This window comes from Sarcophilus harrisii, chromosome 3, assembly GCF_902635505.1.
Source record: "Sarcophilus harrisii chromosome 3, mSarHar1.11, whole genome shotgun sequence".
In the NCBI taxonomy this organism is placed as follows: Eukaryota; Metazoa; Chordata; class Mammalia; order Dasyuromorphia; family Dasyuridae; genus Sarcophilus; species Sarcophilus harrisii.
The window spans coordinates 98,142,418-98,165,053 of record NC_045428.1 but is presented as its reverse complement, the minus strand read 5'-3'; the positions used below and the strand labels follow the sequence as shown (position 1 = coordinate 98,165,053).

The following is a 22,636-nucleotide window of genomic DNA, read 5'->3' as shown; positions in this document are numbered from 1 at the left end:
TAATAGTAGATTGTGGGATTTTGTTTTCTAATTTATTCCACTATCTACTTCTATTTTATAGGCAAGCTCATCCCACTTTCATTAATTGTTCTAATTACTGTATATTTCCTTCCATCTTACTTTTTTCCTGTTTTATCTTTCTCTTTTTTATTTTGTCCCTCCTGAAAAATTTATGACCACTGCCTCCCTTAATCATCTTTCCCAACACTTTTTCTTTGATCTTTCTCCCTTCTGTTTCCCTATAAGGTAAGATTGATTTCTGTACTCAGCCAAAATAGAAAGTGTGTGTGTGTGTTTTCTTTCTTATTTACCTTTATTATATTTCTTTTGAGTCTTATATTTAAAAGTCAGATTTTCTATTTGGTTCTGGTCTTTTCATCCTCTGTTTTCTTAAATATTCATATTTTCCTCTGAAGGTTTATACTCAGTTTTGCTGGATAGTTGATTCTTAGACGTAATCTGGAATATCATATCTCGAGCCCTTTACTCCTTTAATGGAAAAGCTACTAAATCTTCTCTCATCCTAACTAGCTCTACAATATTTGAATTGCTTCTTTTTGACTGCTTACAATATTTGTCACCCCCTACAGTGTCACCTGCCACTCTCTACTGGATTTAAGATATAAGGGCATTTTTCCTTTTTAATTTCTTGAAATATAATATCTCGGCTCTTTTTTTTAATCAAGGTTTTCATCTAGTTTAGTAATTCTTAAATTATCTTTCCTTGATCTGTTTTTTAGGTTAGTTGTTTTTCCAATAAGTTATTTCACATTTTCTTCTATTTTTTCCATTCTTTTGATTTTTGTTTTATAATTTCTTTACATCTCATAGAATTAACTTCCATTTGTCCAATTCCTATTTTTTTTTTTTTTTTCTGAGACAGTTGAGGCCAAATAATTTACCCAAGGTCACACACAGCTAGGAAATATCATCTACCAGCTCTTCAATTTCTATTTTTAAGCAATTATTTTCTTCAGTGAGGTTTTGTACCTGTTTTTTACATTTGACCTATTCTGGTTTTTAAAGAGTATTTTTCTAATATGAATTTTTGTGCCTCTGGTAGTATTTGGCCAAATGAGTTTTTTAAAGTGTTATTTTCTTTAGTATTTTGTGTGTTTTTCTGTCTGTGTGTCTCTGCTTCTTTTACCAACTTGTTAATTTTCTTTTCATAATTTTCTTGCATAAGTCTCATTTTTTTTTCTTTCCTCAATTTTTCTTCTACCATTCTGTTTCCCTGGGAATTTATTTTCTTCAGGAATTCTTGTTGAGCTTAGTCAAGTTTTTTTGTTGTTGTTTTTTCCATCCTATTTCTTTACTTTGAACTGTATGTTAAATTTGTCCTCTACTTGTCAGGTGATAGGTCATTTTCATGCTGCAATTTTCAGTGCTAGTTCTGAGAATCTATAAGTTTTTGGGTTTTACAGGAGAGTTTAAACTGAGAGTTTCACTGCTTTCCTATCTTCATCCTGATTTTACCCATGAAGGACCCCTGCTCCTCTTAGTCACAAGCGCTAGTGATTTTGGCCCTGGAACTGTGACCAGGTACCCTGCTTTCCTGTAGCTACAAGCACTAGTGATCTCTGCTTTGCATCTGTGACCAGGATATCTACTCCCTTGTGACTGACTACAAGCATTCCTTGCTACTCTTGAACACAACCTGAAATGTGTAAGGAAAATAGATGTGGCAAATAGAATGAATTGTACCCAGTGCCTGCAAATGTTCCTTGTAATCCTTTCCTGGTCAGATGTCTGATGTTATTACTGTCTTTGGACTGAGAGCCCCTAAAGCTTCCTCTGTTATAGTCACTTCCAAGGCCCACTGCAGATGATGCTACTGCAAGTCCATCCTATATCACAGACCTCACCTGCCAATTTCCTAAGTTGTCTTAGACTACTAAAATATTTCAGCCTGACCTTTTCTTGACTCTGCCACTCCAAGACTCAATTTGAAGGGGTTATTTTAAAATTTTTTAGAGGATACGGTTGGGAAAATTTGGTTGGGTTCCCATTTTTAATTTGCTATCTTTGCTCTGCCCCAAGCAGTAAGACAATTCTTGATAGCAGTCTGATCAGGAAACCAAACAGTCTTTCAAAAATATGTTCTTTTGAAGAAGATATCTTTATAATTCCACAGTTGAGAGATGTGGAGAATACACAATTCTAGTTTTGCTCGTTTTATTTCTTAATAAAAAAAAAAAAGTCTGTGTCCCTAGTATAAATTAGTTGATTTCTTCTAACAAGGTATTTTCTTTGCATATGTCATAATAATAAAACATTCCTTGGAAAATGTAACATATATAAAGATTACTTTGTTGAACTGATTATTAATAAAAGTGATGTATAAAACAGAGAAATGTTTATTTGATGCTGTTTCAGCGGTTGTCTGCTGCTAAATGCAAATGGAAGAGTGATACCATCTTAGGTAGTAGCATCTTCCAGGTGCTTCTTTTGAAAGATAAAGCTTTGCTGGTTGTATTAGTGCTTAGACATCGCAGGAGCTCTTAAATGAGATTCTCAGTCATTCAGAAGAGTTTGTTCTACACAGTTTGTCTTTACATAGAAAAAACCAAGTGGACAAATAATGTCTAATTCTAAGATTATCATTATATATAGTTACATGCAGAACATGTAGAACTGGGTAATCGGTACATAGATCATGGACAAACATTGTGAATGGACTATGATTTGGGTCTGGAAAAAAACAGAATGAAAGCAGTCTTGATAATCTTTAGAATAACTTTTAAAAAATTATTTCCAAGCTTTTTCTGAAACAAATCCTCATATATTTAACACTATTCTCCTAACTATATTGTATGACTATGTGTCATGGAATGAATGCCACAATTTCTAGACAACTAAAGTAGCCTGTCAACCAAGGTACAACAGAAGAGAGATGCATAATACATATAAGTAAGCTATAAAGTTTCACCAGTGAAAAATTAGAGAGAAGCAAGATTTCAGAGTGATGTCAAGCAAAAACAGATAGGCCAGTCATTTAGGAAGAATGAGGGATTCCTCATTAGAGTAGCCTGCATGCAATAGTATGCTCAGTGTATCAAAAGATTTAGAGGCAAGTCTTGAACACATGGTTTTGCTTTTGTGGAGAATTTACAGGAGGACATGGAAAAGAGATCAGAAGCCAACAATGCATTGGATTCTCTATTGTTGAAAATCATTCCATTAATATCCCAAATGCAGTAGAATATTTTAAAAATTTATTACAGAATTTATCTCATATTAATTATGAAGAATTCAAAATTAAAACTGATCGGTTTTACTCTACACATTTTCTCTGATTTTTTAATATCTGTGCCAATTGATGATACAGCTCAGGTGGCAGTAGGTGACCAAATCCACAGTACTCCATAATTTTTTTTTCCTTTTTCCTTTTTTTTAAAATTTAATAGCCTTTAATTTACAGGTTATATGTATGGGTAACTTTACAGCATTGACAATTGCCAAACCTCTTGTTCTAATTTTTCTCCTCCTTCCCCCCACTCCTCCCCCAGATGGCAGGATGACCAGTAGATGTTAAATATGTTAAAATATAAATTAGATACACAATAAGTATACATGACCAAACCGTTATTTTGCTGTACAAAAAGAATCAGACTCTGAAATATTGTACAATTAGCCTGTGAAGGAAATCAAAAATGCAGGTGGGCAAAAATATAGGGATTGGGAATTCAATGTAATGGTTTTTAGTCATCTCCCAGAATTCTTTTGCTGGGAGTAGCTGGTTCAGTTCATTACTGCTTTGGATGAACTCATTGCTGAGGATGGCCAGGTCCATCAGAATTGGTCATCATATAGTATTGTTGAAGTATATAATGATCTCTTGGCCCTGCTCGTTTCACTCAGCATCAGTTCATGTAAGACTCTCCAGGCCTTTCTGAAATGATCCTGTTGGTCATTTCTTACTTACAAAACAATAATATTCCATAATATTCATATATCACAATTTATTCAGCCATTCTCCAATTGATGGGCATACACTCAGTTTCCAGTTTCTGGCCACTAAAAAGAGGGCTGCCACAAACATTCTTTTTTTTTTTTTTTTTTTTTTTTTTTACGAAAATATTTATTTATTTAATAGCCTTTTATTTACAGGTTATATGCATGGCTAACTTTACAGCATTAACAACTGCCAAACCTCTTGTTCCAATTTTTCACCTCTTACCCCCCACCCCCTCCCCTAAATGGCAGGATGACCAGTAGATGTTAAATACATTAAAATATAAATTAGATACACAATAAGTATACATGACCAAAACATTATTTTGCTATACAAAAAGAATCAGACTCTGAAATATTGTACAATTAGCTTGTGAAGGAAATCAAAAATGCAGGTGGGCATAATTATAGGGATTGGGAATTCAATGTAATGGTTTTTAGTCATCTCCCAGAGTTCTTTCTCTGGGCGTAGCTGGTTCAGTTCATTACTGCTCCATTGGAAATGATTTGGTTGATCTCGTTGCTGAGGATGGCCAGGTCCATCAGAACTGGTCATCATATAATATTGTTGTTGAAGTATATAATGATCTCCTGGTCCTGCTCATTTCACTCAGCATCAGTTTGTGTAAGTCTCTCCAAGCCTTTCTGAAATCATCCTGTTGGCCATTTCTTACAGAACAGTAATATTCCATAATATTCATATACCACAATTTATTCAGCCATTCTCCAACTGATGGACATCCATTCAGTTTCCAGTTTCTAGCCACTACAAAAAGGGCTACCACAAACATTCGTGCACATACAGGTCCCTTTCCCTTTTTTATAATCTCTTTGGGATATAAGTCCAGTAGTAACACTGCTGGATCAAAGGGTATGCACAGTTTGATAACTTTTTGAACATAGTTCCAAACTACTCTCCAGAGTGGTTGGATTCGTTCACAACTCCACCAACAATGCATCAATGTCCCAGTTTTCCCGCATCCCCTCAACAATCATCATTATTTTTCCCTGTCATCTTAGCCAATCTGACAGGTGTGTAGTGGTATCTTAGAGTTGTCTTAATTTGCATTTCTCTGATTAATAATGACTTGGAGCATCTTTTCATATGACTAGAAATAGTTTCAATTTCTTCATCTGAGAATTGTCTGTTCATATCCTTTGACCATTTTTCAATTGGAGAATGGCTTGATTTTTTATAAATTAGAGTTAATTCTCTATATATTTTGGAAATGAGGCCTTTATCAGAACCTTTGACTGTAAAAATATTTTCCCAGTTTATTGCTTCCCTTCTAATCTTGTCTGCATTAGTTTTGTTTGTACAAAACTTTTCAGTTTGGTATAATCGAAATTTTCTATTTTGTGATCAGTAATGATCTCTAGTTCTGCTTTGGTCATAAAGTCCTTCCCCTTCCACAGGTCTGAGAGGTAAACTATCCTGTGTTCCTCTAATTTATTAATAATTTCATTCTTTATGCCTAGGTCATGAACCCATTTTGACCTTATCTTGGTGTACGGTGTTAAGTGTGCCACAAACATTCTTGCACATACAGGTCCCTTTCCCTTCTTTAAAATCTCTTTAGGATATAAGCCCAGCAGTAACACTACTGGATCAAATGGTATGCACAATTTGATAACTTTTTACACATAGTTCCAGATTGCTCTCCAGAATGACTGGATATATTCACAATTCTACCAACAATGTATTAGTGTCCCTGTTTTCCCACATCCCCTCCAACATTCTGCATTATCTTTCCCTGTCATTCTAGCCAATCTGATAGCTGTGTAGTTGTATCTCAGAGTTGTCTTAATTTGCATTTCTCTGATTAATAATGACTTGGAACATCTTTTCATATGGCTAGAAATAGTTTCAATTTCTTTGAGATTTGTCTGTTCTATCCAATTTATCAATTGGAAATGGCGATTTCTTATAAATTAAGTCAATTCTCTATTATTTTAAATGAGGCCTTTATCAGAACCTCTGACTGTAAAATTTTTCCCAGTTTATTCTTCCTTTAATCTTGTCTGCATTAGTTTTTGTTTGCAAAACTTTTCAATTTATTAATCAAAATTTTCTATTTTGTGATCAATCGATCTCGTTTTTGTTCATAAATTTTCCTCTTCCACAGGTCTGAGAGGGTAATGGATGTTTCCTCGACCTGTAAGAAAAAGGAAAAATTTTCCTATTTTTATAATCTCTTCTTTACTGGTCTGAACTCATTTTGACCTTTATCTTGTTTCGGTATTAAGTGGGGTCAATGCCTAGTTTCTGCCATACTAGTTTCAATTTCCCCAACAATTTTGCCAAACAGTGATTTTTTATCCCAGCGATTTCAGAAGGCCCGGAGGACTTGGATGAACTGATGCAGTAAAATGGCGGACCATTATATATTTCAATAATGGTTTGTCAAACACAAATATTAAAATTACTATTTTTGTCCTTTGAACCTAACCTATTCCACTGATCAATTAATCTATTTTTAGCCAATACCAAATGGTTTTGGTAACTGCTCTTTATAATATAATTTTAGATTTAAGCTAACCTTCATTTGATTTTTTCATTAATTCCTTGAAATTCTTGACCTTCTTTTTCATTAGAACTTTTTTTATTTTCCTAGGTCATTAAAATGGTTTTGGGAGTCTGATTGGTATAGCATAAATAAATAGATTAGTTTAGGTAGTATTTTTCTTTATTATATTTGCTCATCCTATCCAAGAGCATTTAATATTTTTTCCAATTGGTTAGACCAGACTTAATTTGTGTGAAAAGTGGTTTGTAGTTTTGCTCATAAAGTTTCTGATTTTCCCTTGGCAGATAGATTCCTAAATATTTTATACTATCAGTAGTTACTTTAAATGGAATTTCTCTTTGTATCTCTAAGTGTTGGATTAGTGATATATAAGAATTCTGAATTGTGATACATAAGAATCCTTAATTTGCATTTCTCTGATTAATAATGACTTGGAACATTTCATATGGCTAGAAATAGTTTCAGTTTCTTCATCTGAGAATTGTCTGTTCATATCCTTTTACCATTTATCAATTGGAGAATGGCTTGATTTCTTATAAATTAGAGTCAATTCTCTATATATTTTGGAAATGAGGCCTTTATCAGAACCTTTGACTGTAAAAATATTTTCCCAGTTTATTGCTTCCCTTCTCTCTCATTAGTTTTGTTTGTACAAAAACTTTTCAGTTTGGCATAGTCAAAATTTTCTGTTTTGTGATCAGTAATGATCTCTAGTTCTTCTTTGGTCATAAATTCCTTCCTCTTCCACATGTCTCAGAGGTAAACTATCCTGGGTTCTTCTAATTTATTTATAATCTCATTTTTTATGTCTAGGTCATGAACCCATTTTGACCTTATCTTGGTGTACAGTGTTAAGTGTGGATCAATGCCTAGTTTCTGCCATATTAGTTTCCAATTTTCCCAGCCATTTTTGTCAAACAGTAGGTTCTTATCCCAAAAGCTGGGGTCTTTGGGTTTGTCAAACACTAGGTTGCTATAGTTGTTGTCCTTTGAACCTAACCTATTTCACTGATCAACTAGTCTATTCCTTAGCTAATACCAAATGGTTTTGGTAACTGCTGCTCTATAATACAATTTTAGATCTGGTACATCTAAGCGACCTTCATTTGATTTTTTTTTTTATTAATTCCCCTGAAATTCTTGACCTTTTGTTTTTCCATATGAATTTTGTTGTTATTTTTTCTAGGTCATTAAAATAGTTTTTTGGGAGTCTGATTGGTATAGAGTTAAATAAATAGGTTAAATAAATAGATTAGTTTAGCTAGTATTGTCATCCTTATTATATTTACTCGCCCTATCCAAGAGCATTTAATATTTTTCCAGTTGGTTAGATCAGACTTAATTTGTGTGAAAAGTGATTTGTAGTTTTGCTCATAAAGTTTCTGATTTTCCCTTGGCAGATAGATTCCTAAATATTTTATACAATCAGTAGTTACTTTAAATGGAATTTCTCTTTGTAACTCTGACTGTTGGATTTTGTTAGTGACATATAAGAATGCTGATGACTTATATGGGTTTATTTTATAACCAGAAACTTTGCTAAAGTTGTGAATTATTTCTGATAACTTTTTAGTAGAATCTCTGGGGTTCTCTAAGTATACCATCATGTCATCGGCAAAGACTGATAATTTGGTTTCCTCATTGCCTACTCTAATTCCTTTAATCTCTTTCTCAACTCTTATTGCCAAAGCTAGCATTTCTAATACAATATTGAATAGTAACGGTGATAGTGAGCAGCCTTGTTTCACTCCTGATCTTATTGGGAATGGTTGCAGTTTTTCCCCATTACATATGATGCTTACTGATGGTTTTAAATAGATGCTGCTGATTATTTCAAGGAAAAGTCCATTTATTCCTATACTCTCAAGTGTTTTTAATAGGAATGGATGTTGGATTTTATCAAATGCTTTTTCTGAATCTATTGAGATGATCACATGGTTTTTGTTAATTTGGTTATTAATATGGCCAATTATATTGATAGTTTTCCTAATATTGAACCAGCCCTGTATTCCTGATATAAATCCTACTTGATCATAATGTATTATCCTGGGGATGATTTTCTGTAATCTTTTTGCTAATATCTTATTTAAGATTTTAGCATCAATATTCATTAGGGAGATTTGTCTATAATTTTCTTTCTCTGTTTTCAACCTACCTGGTTTAGGTATCAGTACCATGTCTGTGTCATAAAAGGAATTTGGTAGGACTCCTTCATTCCCTATTTTATCAAATAATTTATATAGTATTCCATAATTTCTGTTTGCAGCTTTGAAAATTGATCTTTTTCTGATCAGTCTATTTAAATTTTTCTCTTCAAGGCTTTCAGCAACAAAAATACACTTACACTAGTTGATTTATTTTTTTCCTTTATAAGAAGATTTACCATCACTGGGCTATGTTCACTATAATAATAAATAGTCTTTGATTGACTGATTCCATACAATTAACTGTGGGTGGTAATCTTTTTTTCTTGTATGTTAAATTATTATAGTAGAATAATATATTAGAAGGCAAAGCCTGGATTATCTTAATATGTAATGGGAACCATTACTGTGGATTATTAGTGAGAAAAAAAGAAATCAAATAAATAACTAATGTGTAATGAGAGCAAGTTAACCAGTGTAACTGAAAAGATAACAAAAACTTAGAAACTTATTAGTAAACTAAAATATGTTTAATCATTTTATGGTACCTTATGTAGCCTTAAAGAGTACTTTGTTATAATTTTCATATATATGTGTGTGTATTTAAATGAAAATTTCCTTCTGTAAGTAACATTGAAGTAGAATTGAGGTGGGCAGTTAGATGTTGAGTAGATTGTAGCTCTGGAGTCAGGGAGATCTGAATTGAGATATGGCCTCAGATGTGACACTATGCAAGTCATTTAATCCTGTTTGCTTCAGTTTCCTCATTTGGCAAATGAAGTGGAAAAATTAATGACAAACACCTCCTGTATCTTTGCCAAGAAGTCTTCCCACTTTCCTCTCCAGAAAAGGGGTCCTGAACAGTCAAATGCAACTGCAAATCAGTAAACCACAGAATTAAGATAAAGTTTAAAATATTGAATAGACTTATGCATAACATTTTATGACCCTAGTTAAAATACTTGTCCATTTTTCCATTAAAATACTTTTCAGTAGTTAGAATCAAAACTACTCCTAATCTCATATTTATCTATAATATTTGGGGCTTCCCATCTTGTCCATAATTAATGATTGGGAAACAGACAATTTAAGATATCTGGGTGGTACAATGGGTAGAGACCAGAACTTAGAGTCAGGAAACCCAAGTTTAAGTCCAACTTTAGACACTGTGTAACCCAAGATCTTAATTTTGTTTTCTGTAAAATGGGGTAAAATAATACCACTTGCCTCCCAGGGTTGTTAGAGGATAAAAGCTTTTGCAAGCTTTATAATACCATGTAAGGCCCAGCCATCATTATTAGTAGCCATAATAATCATGATGATGATAATTCACCTACATAGTTAATTCAGAGACTAAACAAATTTAAATTTTTTGTTTTTCTTTTGAAAAAATGGGCATTATATATTTAACTATGATTATTTGGAATTAAATTATCAGTCATTAGAACAGCTACTGATTTTTTCTTAGTTTAATTCATGTAAGTTAAAGAGTAGTTAGAAATAGTCCATTGATATGAGAGTATATTTAATAACATAAAGCAGGAGATGCATACAAACCCATTTTAACAGTTTTTAAGGGTCAGTTGTTTATTCCCTGCAGAACTAATAAGTAATTCAATTTTTATTTTGTTTTATTTTAGGCTAGATTGCAACTAAAAACTTTGTAATTAAAACAGTTTAATTATCACCACCTGTACCTCCTCAGGGACACTATAATAGTTCTATATCAGAAGATATTTTCTGTCATCTTTAAGAAATTCTGGCATTAAGGGCACAAGAAATAGGAATTTGTTATGTTAAGATGATGAATCGTTGCTGAAATGTTGTTTGTGCTTCTCCATACTATATTATAAAATATCTGATCTCTTCTAGATATGATTACTTCTGTATGAGTTAGGAACCAAAGAAAAAAGCATTTCATTTTGGCTAAATGAAATTTAACTGTTTCTTTGAATATCTTTTTAAACATTCCCTCATTATATCCCTCCAGTAATTATCATGAGATTAAAAGTAAAGCTTATTTGTGATTTTTTGAAATAGAACATAGTCCTCGATCCATTTAAATGAAAAACTTTAAATTTATCACCATATTTTGAATGAAAATTCATACACATTTCATTCACTAATCTGTTAGCATCTGTCTTTAAAGGGAAACTATCCTTTGACACAAATAGCATATAATTGTTGTCTACAAAAGCTGTATTTTCTCTTATATTTCAAAGCATACATGTAGGATTTAAAAAAAAAAATCTTTTGACATCTTGAATATTCAATTTTCTCAGTGTTTTAGGCAGCTCTCTCAGGCTGTTAGTTGCAATAAATATGTTCACTTTCATTGATAAAAGAAGTTTCTTAACAGTTCTATGTACCAATGTAAACATAGTTCCAATCCCAATCTTTATCTCAGTTCTATCCAAATATGGTAACAGGAAGATTCTCTCAAAGGTGTCATTATGTGTCATTATAACTATAAGAGGGAACCCTACAAATTAGTACCTTCCCAGGCACTACCATTTTCTGGTTTAATCTAAAAAACATTAATACTGTTTAAAATAAAATTTAATTGATGTATCTTGTTTTACATCTCCATTATTTTCCAAGGTATTCCTTTCCTCTTTTCTTCTCAGAGAGCTTTGCTATAAAGCAAAACATAAAAAAAAGAGGGCCAAAATCAATTCAGCAAAACTAACCAATAAAATGAAAATGTCTTACATTGTATGCAGTTTTCCATACTTAAAATCTCTATGTGTACAAAAATATGAGGAAATTGTCTTTTTATAATTTTACTTTGGGCCAAGCTTGGTCATTTTGAATCTATAGCATTAAATTTTGATTACTTTTGGAATTTTTTTTTTAATTCCGCTTATTTATTAAATACCTACTGCATACAAATTATTGTCAGGGAGTTGGGATAAAAAGACAAGGAAAACCATCCCTGCTTTTAAGAAGCTAACATTCTACTACATGTAACATCAACCAGTTCTATCATTTTCTAAGAAGTCAAAAAGGACTTTCATGAAATAACCATTAAACCTTTCAGTACTTTTTCATAATATAATCATTGCTTGTTACAAGGGATTTGAGGGAAAGGTACTTTTGTAAATAAAGATAGCATATTAGCAAAAGATAGTGAAAAAAAGATTTTTTTTTTTAAGTTCTGTAGCTAGAAAGAAAATTTCTACTAGAGACAGTTCAACCATGTTTGGCATTCTGTAACAAATGAAACTTTTTCATAAAAAGGACATCCATGAAGGCATCTTGTAACAAATGGAATCCTCTTCATAAAATGGACATATATAAAAACTTGGTAAAATTTTATTTGCAGTGTTTATATTTTGAATAGACTTCTAGGATACTGTAATTTTGGATACATGGTTTTGATCATATTAAGGTCAGTTAGTCAGTAGTTTTTACAGTTTGTCACTTCAGTTGGGGTTTCTTGGCAAAGATACTGGAGTGGTTTGCTATTCCCTTCCCCAGTTCATTTTATGATGAGAAAACTGAGGCAAACAAGTTGGTAAGTGATTTACTTTAAGTTACATAGCTAAGAAGGGTCACATAGTTAATAAGTATCTAAGGCCATATTTGAACTCAGGAAAATGATGACAGAATCATCATCCATTTTATCCATTGTGCCATATAGCTGCCCCAGATATATATCAATGGAAGATATTTGCAAGATATAATTGCAAGAGTTTCTCTTGCAATATTAGGGAAATTAAGAAGTTCAAAGAAAAGGATAAGGCTGCTCTTTAGGATTGGTGGATAGTGAGAAATAATAAGAGAAAGTTGGAGCTGCTTAATTTTTCACTTCTGTTTCTATAATTATTTCCAAAAATGACTTTTGGTCTAAATTTTTTTTTTTTAAGTCTAACAGGGAATTGAAATAGAGAATATAAAGTGAGAGCATCCAGTGCTCTTGTTGATTGCAGGTTGTCTCATCCAGATGAACTATTAATGGGATACTGAAAGAACGAGAAATTGTGATGGACCATTTTGTGATGTTGTGAAAAACAGAAGGTATATTACAGGATTAGAAGGAAAATATTTTACTGATTTTCTAAAAGGGAAAAACAAATTGAATGTTTAGAAAAAGGCCAAAGTGATCTTGACTTTGATACCTAACAAAATTCTATAACAAATATATTTAAATGATTAATTAGTATCTGTTAAAGAAAAGGAAGCAGAATCCATGAAGAGCCAATAGCTCCACCAATATTGAACCATGACCTACCAACCTTGTTCCTGTTTTTATAGGACCTATAGAGCAGTGCTTATGCTTTTGTTATGAGAAAGAAAGATTTATATTAGATAATAATATAACTAGGTAACTTTGAAGTTGTGGAAGCTCCTGGATATTCATGGTAGGATTTTTACTCAAGTTCTCTGCTTGCTTGATGTATTTAACTCTTGAAGAAATTAATTAGGAAGCCTTCATTAAGAAACAAATGGTCTGTTATGCTTTGTGCTGGGCACTGAGGATTCAAAGACAAAAATGAAATAATTCCTGCCTGTTTGAAAAAGCAATACATATTCATAAGTCAACTTAAAAATATAAAGGAAAATAAGGTCCTTTGAAAGTGGGAGCTGGGGCAACCTAGAAGCAGCAGATAAATCAGGAAAGACCTCTTTTAGAAAAATGTTGAAACGTGAGATTCTAAGAGATGGAAGTGAGAAGAGAGTAATTTCATATTAGGAGTTAAATAATACAATAACATATGAGAAGTAGCAATAAATTCAACTTTAGCTGAAATACAATATGTTTGACTGAAAGTACAAAAATTCTAGAAAAGTCACCTAGCTGTAATATAATTAGTTTTTGTTTTGTTTTTGAACTTTTGGAATATCAGTTTATTTTTCTTTAATAATAGCTTTCTATTTTCAAAACATATGCAGAGATTGTTTTCAACATTCACACTTGCAAAACCTTGGGTCCAAATTTTTCTCCTTCTCTTTCCCCAAACCTACTCTCCTATACAGCAAGTAATCCAATATATATATATATATATATATATATATATATATAATCATTTTTAAATGCCAATTAGAGTATTCTATATTTTCTCTTTATGGAAGTAGGGAGCCACTACAGTTTTTTGAACAGAGGAGTGATATAGGAAAACCATAGAGGACAAAAGATAAGAGGCATATTTAATGTCATGCTGTGACAGAATCATCATCCAAAAATATCTTGGCAAGATAAAATATAAGCTGCTGGAAGGAAGAAGATTTTATTGTTTGTTGTACCTTGGTACTCTAGTACCTCCATAGTCATGGCACATAATTAACTTTTAATAAATACTTTTTTGTTGTTTGTTTGAGGAACTTTTGCTGTTATTCAAACAGGATATTCCATCTCTAGATTTCATACCTTTTAATTCCCTTTTCTCTATGCCTGGCATGCTCTCCCTTCTCACATCTGCCTCTTATCTTCCTTTAAAATTCAGTTAAAACATTTTTATAAAAAGTCAAGCTGTGAAAGAAAACATAGATCTCCCAACCCACTGAAAATAAAGCCTCGAGAAAAATTATATTAATATATATTATATATATAATTATATATTAATTAAAAGTTATAAAGAAAGAGAGAAATAAAGAATGCTTCAATCTGTATTCAGACACAATTAGTTCCTTCTCTGCTTATGGATGGTATTTTTCATCATAAGTCCTTCAGAGTAGTTGTGAATGATTGTATTATTGAGAATAACAATAGTTACAGCTGGTCATCCCAGAACATAGCTATTACTTTATATATAGTATATTTCACTTTGTTCATGGAGGACTTTCCAGGCTTTTTTTTTTCCTGAGAGTATCCTGCTCCTCATTTCCCAGAGAACAAATATTATTGTTCCATGGAATATAATATTCCATTATAAATACATACCACAGTTTATTGAACTATTGCCCAATTGTGGGGGATCCCCTCAATTTCTAATTTTTTTTTTTTTTTTTTTTTTTTTGTCCTGAGAAGAGAGCTATAATGAATTTTGTACATATAGGTCATTTTCCTTTTTTTTTTTTCCCCCTGAAACTCTTTTGGTATTCATGTCTTGTTGTGGTATTGTTAAGTCAAAGAATATGCATGAATTTGTAGCCCTTTGGGCACAGAGCATATCTTTTGATCATTTATCATATGTGGGATGATTCTTATTTTTATAAAATTGACTCAGCTTCCTCAATGTTTGAGAAATGAGGTCTTATCAGAGAAACTTGCTTCAAAAATGTTTTTACAATTACTATTGCTAATTGTATTTCTCCCCATTTATTCTCTCTCCTTTCAGTCTGAACCTCCTCAAAAGTGTTTTGCTATTGATCACTCCTTCCTCCCCAAATACCCTCTCTCTTTTATCTCAGAATTAACTCTGGGAAGGCAAGGACTATATTATTAGCACTTGACACAAGACACAAAATATTCATTTTAGAGACCTTTTGAATCAATTTATATTGAAGTTATTTTATCTTTCTTGGATTAAGGTGATAGTTACAGTAGGAATAAAATTATCCAGTTAAATAGATATTCTAAACAATGGGTAAGCACAATAAGATAATATTAATCATCACATGATTTTAATTTCTTATTATTTAAATAGGCAAAGTTTTGTTGTCTTCCCTTTTTAATTGATATAATTAGAAACCACATTTCATATAAATACTTTTTTAAGAAAAATAAACAGTAACCATTCTTGAAAATATTTTCCTCCTAATTCTATGTGAATATTGTTTTTGTCCTTATTTCCACAGTGCTTAGTGCAGTATCTACTATAGAGTATGTTCTTAACAAAGACAAATTGCACAAATGAATGAATTTGATATTTTGCCTTTTTTGAGCAATACTCAGCCTTGATAATATTTTGAATCATTTTTCATAGCAAGCAATGAAGGAGAACACCAAACGAAAAGAAGCTGAGGAAAAAGAGAAACGTGCCAGGATAGCTAAAGAAATAGCAGAAAGAGAAAAAGCAGAACGTCAACAGAAAAAGAAACGCTTGATAGAAATGAAAACTGGTGAGTACTGTTATTTCAATGTACACATAAAAAGTAAACTGATTGCCATATATTAATGTGACAGGTGAAAAAATAAAATAATAAATAAGTATGCTTAAACTCTATAGCAACTCTGTTCTTATTATTTTATTTTTTGGTAGACAATATGGTAGAGTGCCATACTTGGAGTTAGACAATTATCTCTAAAAGTGTCTCTGTGACATCGTGCAAATTTTTAACCTTTCTGAACCTCAGTTTCCCAATTTCTTAATCTATAAGAGTAGCAAAATGTAATACCTTGCTTTTATACTTTTTGAGGGAATGAAGTATGATATTTGTACAAAAATGCTTTGAAAACTTTCAAGTTCAATAGTGATAATGATTGTTACTAAGTTTGGCATATGTTAAATTGTACTCCATACTGTCCATTTATTCGCTTTCCATTTCATTATGAAGTAGTTTCTATAAAACTATTAATAACCCAAAATTATAATTCATATTAACTAAGAAGAAATTATATAAATATTAATATAGAGAAATTTACTTTCCCTAGTTCACATTTCATTAACTTAAAATTTAAGTGAATTAAAGAAATTATAGTAATAACTTCATACCTCCTTTATTTCCTTTTTTCTCAAATTTTCAAAAGCCAGTCTAAATCTGCTTCTTTCATCTCTTATTCCTGAGGATTGGACAGGATACTAATGAGAGTCTATTAGCATCACTGTTGAAATGGTATACTTTATAAATAAGAATTGCAAAATTATTTAGGTCTCTTCAGAGGTTAACTAAGATACCTCCTTTGCAGTAATTCTCCCTTTCTGCTTTTAATTCAGAAGATATTTCTTAGGATGAATAAAGCAAACTGAATAGACACACACACACACACCCCTACCTTCAAATTAAGGAAAATCATGCAAACCCAAATGTTTGTTTATAAGTACCTCACTGCTCCTTAGGAAATAGACATAGGAATTACCTTCAGTCTAAATACAAATGTCAGTTTTATTTCATTTTATCTGGAGATCAGAGAAATTTAGCTTTGACTTCTAAAGCTTAGAGTTTGGAAATAAATTTTAAAATAAATTATCACTACAGAATTTACATAATTTTCTTGCATCCTACCTTTGAAGTTTAACTCATTTGATTTCAGATGAACATTAAACTAAAAGTGACTCATATTTCATTAGATAGTTTAATTATACTTGACATTCAAAGTAAATTTAAGTAGCAATCTCTTCAGATCAAAATATGTAGAATTTATGATGATTTGTACAAAAGACTAGATATATTTATTTTATTAAATTCCATCTGGCAGGATAGAATAGATTTGAAGTCCAAAAAAAGGGTTTGAATCAATCAGTACTTAAACATTAAATGTTTACTTTGGGCCTGGCACAATGGTTAGTACTAGAGATATAAAAAGATAAAACAAACAAAAAAATTATTCCTCCCCTCTAGAAGTCCTCAATTTAATGGAGGAGACTATATGCAAACAAATAAGCTATGTACAAAATAGATAGGAAGTAATTAGCAGAGGAAAAGCACTAGAATTAAGAGGGGTTGGGAAAGGCTTTTAGTTGGGACTTGAAGGAAACCATTGAATTGGATTTAAGTGAAAGAAGGGTGTGCAGAGTCACCACCTCATTTTCAAGGAGTGCAGTGGCAAGATAAAGATCAGGGTGCAGTGAAAGACTTTTGTATAAGGTCTCCAACAGGTCTCAGTTTGACTGAGGCAACAGCCTAATAGATTAATAGATTTTATTAATTTATTACAATAAGTTTTAATACCTGAAAAGTGCCTAAAACTTTTAGGACATCCTGTGTTGTGGATTGTGAAACTTAAAGCTTATGAAAATATGAACTAGATAATGACAACAAATTTAATGATCAGGCCCTCCATTTCAATATCTTTACTGCTGAAAGGCTTTATTTTCTTTTCCTCCTCTCATTTCAACATTTAGTTTTGAGAATCCCCTTATACAATAATATATATGTATAAAAATGATAACGTACAAACATTTCTGTATTGTCAAATTTTTATTTTCAGTATTATGAAATAATATAACATATAGAATCAAAACTTACATACAGCTCATTCAAGCCCCTCATTTGGTTCTATATTACTCGTATTGTATATTGTATATAGTATAGCCATACTGAACTATAATTTTATTTTTTTATACATGACCAAAACGTTATTTTGCTGTACAAAAAGAATCAGACTCTGAAATATTGTACAATTAGCTTGTGAAGGAAATCAAAAATGCAGGTGGGCATAAATATAGGGATTGGGAATTTAATTTAATGGTTTTTAGTCATCTCCCAGAGTTCTTTCTCTGAGCGTAGCTGGTTCAGTTCATTACTGCTCCATTGGAAATAATTTGGTTGATCTCATTGCTGAGGATGGCCAGGTCCATCAGAACTGGTCATCATATAGTATTGTTGTTGAAGTATATAATGATCTCCTGGTCCTGGTCATTTCACTCAGTATCAGTTCATGTAAGTCTCTCCAGGCCTTTCTGAAATTATCCCGTTGGTCATTTCTTACAGAACAGTAATATTCCATAATATTCATATACCACAATTTATTCAGCCATTCTCCAACTGATGGGCATCCATTCAGTTTCCAGTTTCGAGCCACTACAAAGAGGGCTGCCACGAACATTCGTGCACATACAGGTCCCTTTCCCTTCTTTATGATCTCTTTGGGATATAAGCCCAGTAGTAACACTGCTGGATCAAAGGGTATGCACAGTTTGATAATGAAGTATAATTTCTTTAAATAACTCTTTTTTTCTGTCATCAAAATTACTTTTCTTTGTGTCTTCAGAACTTTTTCTTGAGTTTCCTATCTTTTTCCAGTTGAACTCTCCTGTAGAATTTCATTTCATGAAATCTCTTTATTATTTTTATGAATTCTACAAAATGTGATTTTCCTAAATCTGATGTGTATTTTTAAGTATACCTAATAGCTTTTCATATTTTTCTTTATAACAAATACGAATATAAAATGATCAGTTCCTAAATCCTAAAATCCTATTCCATTCTCTGCTTGTTCTAGCCCAAATTTCTTATATTTTCTACCTTAGTAAGAAGTTCCCCATTATTACTGAGAATCAGATCCAGAATACATCCACTTGTTGGTACCACTGTCTTTTGAAGGATAAAATAAAGTTAGTTTAGAAAAAAAAAAGCAAACAAAAAAAATTGAAAGCTAATCTACTTTTGATAGAAAAATTCCTTTGACAGATATCTTGGTAATTTTAATTTTCCATCATTACCATATTATGTGTCATTACTGAATCATTGCAACCTTAAGATATATATTATGCTTTTCATCAATTTCCTTTCAGGCTTGATCTTTTATAATTTTAATGACAATATCACTTCTTTTTATCTGATTCCTAGATTTCTTCACCTGAGCATTTCACAGTGCTGCCTTGCAGTATCCAGTTTTACATATGTGTGTGTGTATTATTTTTAAAAGGCTTATCCTTTGAGAGCCAAATTTCAGTTGTGACTATTATCTATTTTCAATAATATCTAGATACCTAACAGGTTAAATCTTAAAAGTTCTTTAATTTATCTTGTATGTTAAGTGTATTTTCCCCCATAGACATGTGATACCCTCAGTTTATTACAGGTTTCTTTCTTAGATTTTTGTCTCCTGTGAACTTCTGTGTGAATCATTTGCTGTTCTCCATGATCTTGAGTTTGTGGCTATAAATAATCAGGCAATTTTTAATCCTGCTTGCTTCCTTTTCAGTTTGTGAACTTTCGAGTTAGATCTGCAGGTTTTGAGGCAAATACATTCTTACTAAACTTTTTAAATTATATAAATTACTAATACAGGAACTTGTTTTCATCTTTTCTAAGCTATGATTCAGAAAGACATATTCTTAAGCAGCATGTATTTAAACAGCTGTTTACAATCCAAATCTGCCATTCTATTTTAAAACCTTTGCTTTCCATGGGAATCAGTTGAAAAAATACCACCTTGTGTTCCAAGATCTGCTCTTTCTTGCTTAAAACTCCATAGGATTTCTCAATGCTTTTTTGGTTCCTTGTCCCAATATCATTTATGATTATGTAAATAATTATTAGTGAATGGTGTCAGGTTAGATTCTCTATCACATTTTGGATATATTCCCTGTGTAGACAGAAGAACTCTCTGTTATGATTATTAAGTTGACAAATGGGTGCCAGTATACCTCTCTATATGACATTATCACCTTTACTATCTACCTTTAATTTCTCTGGCTCTTTTTAGATGATATTTAGTAGTATAAATTCATATAGACTCATGTCTATTTGATGTGCTTAATAAATGTTTATTGCATTGATTTAACATTTATTTTTTCTAATTTATTGACATTCAGTGTCCTATTCACTTAAGAATACTGCCAGTTTACAACCATCCTTTATCATTGCAAATTACATGTGAGGTGTGCCCTTGTGTCTACCAACAATTTAAATAACATATGTGAGTTTGGAGGCAGTACTGGATAGAAGTCACCATTTTAACCTGGTGAGTCCCAGTGGTATCAAGTGACTAAAATGACAGGAGCCTGATGAGCATTTCATTACTGATAATGTTCTCATACAGAACAAAACAGCTTGTCATACAAGATCAATTTTCAAGACTTATGACCTGGACATCACATTTTATGCATTTATGATTTCCTACAGCAGATGTGTTCTTTAATTGAGAAATTCAGAATTACGAAGATGTGATAGTGTCATCCATGCAATTTCATGGCCTTCCATTTTTATTTCCTCAACATTGAAAAATAACTTAATGTTTTTCCTTCAAGTATTTTACTGAATCTTCTATTACAAAGGCAAGAAAATAATTTAGGAAATAGTTCATTCTTTAAGCTTTCTGTTATATTTTTGTAAATTTTTTGTAAATTAAAGAATAATGAGAATTATTTAAAATAGTAGTCAACTGAATACGTTGGGATGAGTGGGAATCAAGATAATGCAGCTTTTTCTAAATAAAGAACTTTTTTTCCTTCTCTTAATGGATAACTCTCTGCTAGAAATAATTTGGGTTTTGATCATTCCAATAGATGTCACTAAAACTTCAATCTTCTTTCTGTTAGTAATATAGGACAATCAATTGAAAATAAATGATATATGATAATTAATATTTTCTAATCAATCCAGTTATTACTTTATGAAAACTTCTGCCAAACAGTCCATACAGCCAAATGAATCAAAATGAAAAAAGCGTGTAGTAAGCACTCGCCACGGCCAGTATCAGGGATATGGGGATACAGATTCAGGTAGTCAAGACCTGCCCTCAAGGGGCTTGCTAGAATTGGTGAAATTTGTCTGAGTTAGGTGAACATAAAGTAAAAAGTTTTCATCAGGGAAGGAGGGAAGATGTAGAGGACTTTGAAATTCTGGTTTGAGGTAGAAGCTGGAGGTGATCTACATGAATGAAATAAAGAAAATTTTACACAGAAAATTCCCCTTACTCTTCCTCTATTCAAACTGAACATAAATCAGTTTTAATAGGGAATATCTTAGAAAGATCTGAGCGATACTGTTTCACAGCTCCATATTACCTTAGTCAGCCATCTTCACCCCAGTCATCCTACTCTAAGCCCACTTGCAAATTTTCCTAATCGCTACTGTATAGTGAGTTTCCACATAGGATCTGAAAGCAAAACCTTCATTCCTAGGCCTTCCTGAATCTTTGATCTAGGCTTTGGGGAGCTTTTGTAGCTCTTGCTCTTGGCCTAACCCAGTGGTTGGTGACCATGTGTGTGCAAATTCCCTTACCATACTATATCTACTTTCTGGCCCCAGATTCAAATCTAGACCATTCTTTAACTTCATATCCCATTCCAGGTCATCTGACTGACAACATGCATACCCCATTCTACTGTTCACCTCTCCAAAAGAAAATTCCCTTCCCTGATCACTTCCCTATGTGTGTAATTTTTCCATTTCAAAAAGGACAAATACTTTTTTTTTCACACTTTGTACCCAGAGCTCTTAGCACAGTACCTGAAACTTAATGACAATTTAATAACACTTTTTAAATTAAATTATCTCTTCTTAAATGAAAGGCACACTCTCAAATTATCCTTCATGTCAGTGATATCTATTATTTTATTGTATCATATATATACCTCTGAATATTGTTATAGAAATCCAATTGCCTTCATTCCCTCAACCTACCATAAATAGGGGAATTCTTTTCATAGAATTAGTGAGCCTGACTTCTCACTTGTATATAAGGGAATTGACTTTATTATTATACCATTTGTAACTTTGCAAGTAAGAAATATACTTTTATGGGTGCAAGAATTAGGATTTTACTACCTAAGGTGGTAAAATAAAATTAAATCAGTGTTCTTGTTTGTCCATCATAAATCATTGCTTGCCCTTGGCAAGATTACAGGGTGACTTTTCAGACCTTCTATTTATCATAACTGTCTTTTCAGAGTGTATATTTTTGTAAGTATAATGAAAAATATGAAGTAGTATACTGCAATTTCAAAAGAAGGGAAATCGAGCATTCTAAAATGGTATTTAGACTACAAAGCTCTGTTGTAAAGGCAAGAATAGCAGAAACATCACACTACCACATCACATCTTCAGAATTCTTTTCTTTATTTTTTTCTTTCTAGAGAAACTCACGGGTCTTCCAAATGTACACTGTTGTATATTAGTTTTTTTGTGTTGTTTCTATAGTTGAAATAAATAAATAACCCTTTATACATTTCTTTAATACATATATTTAATAATTCATTTCTTATGCCACATATCAAGTTTATATAAGCTAGGAGTTTCATACTTTAAAGACTGCATTTTCGTTTAATTGAGGCAGACAAAAGTGAGGCAGACAAAATTGCTGCAAAGAATCTAGTAATTTTTAAACATAGATACAAACCTACATTAATGTGTGTATTGTTTGTACCAAAATAGCTAGGAGAAATAATTGCATGGGATCTATGTATATTTTTGTGCCAAATTTTGGTTTTAGGTTTGTTTAGGTACAGGGAAAAA

The 22,636-nt window shown here is 31.9% G+C and overlaps 1 protein-coding gene across 2 annotated transcripts in view; it reads left to right on the top strand.

Annotated features, from left to right (window-relative positions):
* DIAPH3 (diaphanous related formin 3) overlaps nucleotides 1-22,636 on the top strand; it is a 410,013-nt gene that overhangs the window by 235,068 nt on the left and 152,309 nt on the right. For both annotated transcript variants that reach the window (XM_031958457.1, XM_023500580.2), the window contains one exon: nucleotides 15,496-15,631. In XM_031958457.1, the coding sequence (XP_031814317.1) occupies nucleotides 15,496-15,631 (136 nt within the window). The remainder of the gene's footprint in view (nucleotides 1-15,495; nucleotides 15,632-22,636) is intronic.